Here is a 6441-nt window from a genome sequence, read left to right as displayed (position 1 = left end):
ACCACACATTTCTCATGCTTATCCATTTTCATGATGAATAAAATCCCTTGGTCTTGACAAGTGTCGGGGGTGAAAATTTACCAATTGCCCCCAAGGTGGTAAAATTACTGTTTTACCCCTAGATAGTGAAATTTCCTGTTTGACTCCAATTTGATCCTCGAACTCTGAATTACCGTTTTGAGTCATCTCTAGATTGTGAAGCTTTTAATTTCACCTTAAAATTTCTTTTTGAACTAGTTCGAGGCTTAATGATTTAATGGTACCATTAGGGGCAATTTCGTCTTTTTACGATTTCTCGAACTTCCTAAAAATACAAACATTCTATCGAGCATCTGAATGACATTATAATTATTTTACAAAGTAGGGTTTGACACTTTTCCTCCAACAAGTCAATTTCTAATTACCAAATGGACCTAGAAATTACACTAATTTGTGACAGTAAATTCGTCACTATTTAGTGACAGATTTGAAAAATTTTGTGACTGAAGTATTAGTGAGGCAACTTACAGTGTGAAAAAATATTTGTCACAATTTATGTTACTAATTTCTATTTGTGACGGATTTTAGACTTTCTGTGATTGTTTCTTCCATCACAAAAACCAATTTTTCCGGTAGTGTTGTTTTTTCTTGAAATTAATGTCTCATTAGAGCTCATCTTTAATTTTTTTTTAATGCATTAAGAAGCTATAGTGTAGTGTTCTCCTATTACAAAAAAAAATTATACAATGTGATTGTTGTTTTGAGTGCATCTTTACATGAAATAGGCTTCAATATAGAATTATTGTCTTCAACGTTATCTTTTTTATCATTTTTCATGATATTCTCAATAATTTGTTCGTCACGAATAATGATAATTCATAATTCAGCAATTAGGTAATATTCGTATAATCACAATATACAATACATGTATTAAGTTCAATGTTTTGAAGAAAAAAAATAAAGAATATCTTGATAAATTAAATTTTTATTAATTAATATATAAATTAATAAATTATTAATTTATGGATTAAATAATATCTCGATTAATTAATAAATTTTTATAATCCCAAGATATTAATTTATAAAAATTTTATTATATATGTTTTTTTTAACTATCAAATATTTAAAACATCATAATAACCCAAAAAATAATTTACAAATTTCCTTTTATTAACTTGTGCATGACACAACTAGGTGTAAATCAAGATATTTTGTATCCAGACTTCGAAAGCATTGCCTTTCTAATTCTTTTGCCTGATATTTTTTCTCTCTTGCTCTCTACGTCGGAGGAAAAAACTTAATGGAACAAACAATTGATTATGGCATCAAAGGAAAGATTTTAAAAAAGATAATTCGAATACTTAACTTAATGATGCATGTATCATATCATTTAAATACGTATGGATGTTACAAATTTGAGAGTTCAACAAGCAATTCTATATTTGCTGGTTGCATGACAAGCAATTCACAACTAATAAGAAGCAAAAATAGGAAAATATGAGCTACTGAAAGGTTCCCTGTGTTCCCAAAAGAATGATGAAGAAATGCATATCATGACACAACTAAATATGTCCTGTTAATCTGAAATAGAAGAAATTCTCACATAACAAAGGGCCGATGCTCGCTTTTGTTACTCCAAAAGGAATCCCAACTTGGTTTCACTCTTTTTTATTTTTTATTTTTAAATATTCACCTTTATTGGATATGCTTTCGAAAAATGACAGGCAACAACACGGTTGGCAAATCAGGCTTCAGCAGGCTGGCTGTATAAGTCATAATTCATTGGTACGGCTTGTTTTCTCGTCAGAAAAGATATGGGAACGTCAGTCAACTTCTGCTGGAAAAGGCAGCAATAACCTTCACATTTTTGTTCTTGTCCACAACAATTATATCAATTTCGGATTTATTATACCTCAATATTTTCAAAGCAACTAAAGTTAGTAATCAGTATTTTATTTGTAATTTCTTAATTGAGTTATGAAATATAACTATCGTATTTTTAGCTTTTGTGTTATAGTAAGTTTAGATTTTTCTTAATAATCTTGTATATGACTTGAGTGTTATGATCCTCAAATCATATCAAAAGTTCAATATCCTCATTTGATGAGTTAGTTTTCAGATTTACACATTATTCTTTGTTAATGTTAATTTCAAATAAATAGTTTTTATTGGTTACAAAATATTTTATTTTAAACTAAAAACTTGACGAACCTATATATTCAAATTTTGTGATGTATAAAAAAAAGCATAATATAACTAGACCGTTTTAAGATTTAATTAAAATTTTATATGAATCTATTAATTTTCGAAATAGATAATAAAATATAAAAATACAAACATCATTAACAAAAAATATAAAAAAATTAAAATATTTTTTTTCTCAAACAATGTAACTAGTCAATGTACTCCCATTTGTCGACCGATCACCCCACAACATGTGCTCTTCGATGGGAGCATCGCTTAAGTGCTCCCTCTCCTAAGGAGAACTAATCGGTGTTCTTTTTTCTTGTTCGAATTTTTTTAAAAAAAAATTATATAATAATAATTTTTAAAATTAATAAAAAATAAAATTATTTTATTAATATTATTATGTTATCAAATAAATAAAAATATTAATTATTTATTAACAACTGAATTTATATATTTAATAAAAGATATTTTTAAAAAATAAAATATTTATATTAAAAACTAATAAATTTACATAAAAATTTAATTAAAATTTAAAGAGATTTAACAATTCTGTTTTTCATCGTGCTCATGTTTTACATGGAAAATAGATTATTTCTGGGTTGAGGGGTTGTTGTCAGCTGTCAAGACGTAGGCCAAGATCTATGCTAGGGCTTGACAGCCCAACGCCTTTACAACTCAGTATCAAAATCAACAATTAGGAAAAGGTCAACTTATGCTCATTATAAAAGAAGACTTTCCAGTTGCTTTTGTTACTCAATCCTACTTTTCCCAACACAAAATCTGGTGCTCCTTGTGTTGTTTCACCTTTTCACTGTGTTTTGCCGAAATTATCCCTAAAAGGAGTCTAATCCTATCCATTAACCACGTCAGTTTTCGAGAAGGTAAGCTCTTTTCCCAGGAGGAAAGGCTTTCATTTGCAACCCAAATTTCCCAGTTGGAAGCTGCCAAAGCAAAGTACCAAGTTGTGAGTTCAAAAGATTGCGAGAATAACTCAAGCAGGGTTATGAAAACTTTCCCACTTGAGTCTTGATGAAACGAGGGGGACATGACGTATACCTATTGTCTTTCAACAACTATTGGCAAATTTGAAATGAGATTGATTGATTCAATTAGGAAAAGACCGTTTAATTTAACTTGATGTCACCATTGTTCAACCCACCGAAGTATTTGGTATTACATTATTATCAAGCGTTAGAAAACAGAAGGCAACCCTTCCATGAGCAATAGCAGAATTTGCTTTTTGCTAAACATCAATGTGAAGTATGAAGAAAAAAAAACCTAGCTTAGTCAAGAATTAATTCCAACGGACTAAGTTGGATTGTTAGAAAAAACTTGAAGAGATTCATTCATTGGTCAAGGCAAATTTTCATCATCATTATGGGCTTTACAAGGAAGACTATGACATCCTTGACATTTCACATCAAATGCGTATTAAGAGGGTTCATTTGACTTAATTAGTTGAATAAACATAAAAGTAAATTATATATTGGACAAAATATGAGCGGTCACTATATTTCCAATTTTACATCAATGAACGTGTAACTAACTAATCATGGTCATAGTTAACCTGCTTGCAGCCGAGAAACAAATACCCGAAACAAGGGAAGAATAAGTTGATGTTGCTCTAACTTTATATGCAATTATACCCCAAATTATGAACAGTTCCCATGTAGTTGCTACTCTGCCCATGTGGAATGTGCATCCCAAATGTGTATACAAACACCTACTAACTAGCAATGTTTGATTGAAGGGTTAATTCTATACCATTCCCCAAGATGATTTTGCAATGAAAGCATGTGCTAAGGATTGCAAAAGATTATCAAGTAGTAACACAAAAGAAAATCCCACATGGCCAACCACACGCACATGCCAATAATCTTATCTTTGCATCATATAATATTAATTTCATTATTAAACTACTCATAAGATAGATATACCAAACAAGAGTAATATGGAGACCAATCCTTTTCCGAACATTTTTTTTTCTCCTCCTCTCAATTCTCTCTAGTTTTTCATTCCCCCACAACTTCCCACCAACAAAACTTGAAAGATCTTTAGTTAGTACAAATTCCAAAGAACAATCTACCTTTTGCACCTTTAATCTTTCTGAAGAAGAGGGGAAGAAAATAAAAAGGACCAAATTAACCTTCAATTCTGTTGTTTTTTTTTTTTTGTACTATCACTTTAACTTCTCTTCATCCTCCTCCTCTTCTTTCTTGCAAGGCTCTTCAAATTCAGACCCTTCTTTAGGACTCTCCAAAGCCCTTTTTTCCTGCTCTTCATCTTCCATATCATCTGAATTTTTCTCCCTCAAACTCCCACCTTTCAAATTCCTTTCTGCCCTGGTCTTCAATATCTCCGACAACTCACTGACAGCTTTTTGCTTGTACCGCCTGATCTTGATTAAAACTTCACTAATATCAGCTGGAGTCATCTCTGCCTTGTCAACTACTTCCTCCAGTTCCTTCAAAACATCATAATCCAAATCACTTTCCTCGTACCCCAAATAATTTTTCAACAATATCTTCAATGCAGGATACGAACAATAGCTCATGTAAATATGCATATCCATCCTCCCACTTCTGAGCAATGCAGGGTCAAGCTTCTCAATGTGGTTTGTTGTGAACACAAAAATCCTTTCACTGCCACAACAAGACCATAACCCATCAGTGAAATTCAACAGCCCTGAAAGAGTGATGGAATTTCCTCCATCTTCACCACATATAGAACCTGACCCGCATCTGATTTCAGGGTCATAGTAGTTCCTTGTGCTTGGATTGTTGGTAATCTTCTTCCTGTTAGTCAAATTAATGGAACAATCGATATCTTCAATCACAATAATCGACTTGGAACTTGTTTTCATCAGCAGCTTCCTCAGCTCAGAATTATTATGGACCTCGGTCAATTCTAGATCATAGATATCATAGCTTAGGTAATTTGCCATGGCTGCAATCATGCTGGATTTCCCTGTCCCTGGAGGACCGTACAGCAAATAACCTCTTTTCCAGGCTCTCCCAGTCTTCTGATAAAAGGATTGACCGTTGGCGAAATCCTTAAGATCATCCATGATCTCTTGCTTTTTGACAGGATCCATAGCCAATGTGTCAAAAGTGCTTGGATGCTTAAATGGAACAGACTCCCAAGGATGTCCCCTGGAATCCAAAGATCCACCACGTGAATTCGTGTACAAAAGCCTGTCTTGATTCTTCCTTCGGATTTCAATAGCCTTTTCCATTATGTAATCCAGGTAGGAATCAAGAATCAAGGACTTGTCTCTCTTCTTGATTCGAAGAGTGAACCCTCTCTTCTCTTCAGGCAATGGTCGCCAAGAAAAGGTTTGGGATTGCCTTTGGGTCACGACGTGTTCCCAAAGCACGGTGACGCCATTAAATGTATCGATGATGCAGTCATTGTTTGAGAGACCGAATGTAATGGCGCTTGAATTGAGAGCACGAGTCAGGCTCAAGCGGCTACCGTTGATGGAAACGGAGGAACTTAGATAGAGTTGGACTGCGTTGTAGAGTTCATTGGTGTTAACGCCGTCGATTTCTGTGATGTCAAAGTAGCAGTAGGAAGAGAACAAATGGAAGATCCAATTGAAGAATTTGAGACAGGCAAAGCGAAGTTCTGGTGGGAAAATGACTTGAAGGAGGCTCTGGCAAAAGGCCAAAACCCCTAGTAATGAAGCAAAAGAAGTCCAATACTCTTTCATTATCTGTGTTTTTGGATGGTTGGTTTTTGTGTTTTTTGGGAGGAAGAAGATGTAGAAGAAGAAAGAGGCGAGTGAATGGTAAGGGAAAAAATTTTGAGTGATGGGATGGTGCTGTTTTGAAGAGAAGAGAAAGGATATTTGCTTAATTTATAGACTAAAACTGATAAGTTGTGGAATTTTTTAGTGGGGGGTGGGAGACTGTTAAAACTGGAAAACTTGTGGAGAGAAAAGGAGGGAGAAAGAGGACGGAACAAAGCAAAAGGAAAAGCTCAAAAGGGGTGGCTTTGAGATGGGAAGAGATTGGCTGGCTTAGGGGGATATAAGTACAAGGAAAACAGAGGAAAAAAACAAAAAGGATTTTTGGAGTTTTGAGTAGGGGAGAGATCAGAGATGGGGCCTATCTCTGTTTTGGAGGGTTTTGGCCTATGGGGCTCGAGTGACTTACAGGGGGTTTTGTTGGCTACTGACTTCCTTTTCTCATAGCCTATTATGAAGAATTTGAATAAGTTGCTGCTTGGGAAGACTGAGGATTGTGAAATAAGAGAGATGATGTTTCAAGA

At 33.8% G+C, this 6441-nt stretch overlaps 1 protein-coding gene across 1 annotated transcript; it reads right to left on the bottom strand.

Annotated features, from left to right (window-relative positions):
• On the bottom strand, positions 4037–6182 carry LOC18589316 (AAA-ATPase At5g57480). Its single transcript, XM_018126966.1, has one exon. The coding sequence runs from the start codon at positions 5879–5881 to the stop codon at positions 4349–4351; it is 1533 nt and encodes a 510-aa protein (XP_017982455.1). The 5' UTR covers positions 5882–6182; the 3' UTR covers positions 4037–4348.

This window comes from Theobroma cacao, chromosome 9 (genome assembly GCF_000208745.1).
Source record: "Theobroma cacao cultivar B97-61/B2 chromosome 9, Criollo_cocoa_genome_V2, whole genome shotgun sequence".
Lineage (NCBI taxonomy): Eukaryota > Viridiplantae > Streptophyta > Magnoliopsida > Malvales > Malvaceae > Theobroma > Theobroma cacao.
The sequence above is the reverse complement of the archived record's forward strand: the minus strand, read 5'-3'. Positions and strand labels throughout refer to the sequence as shown.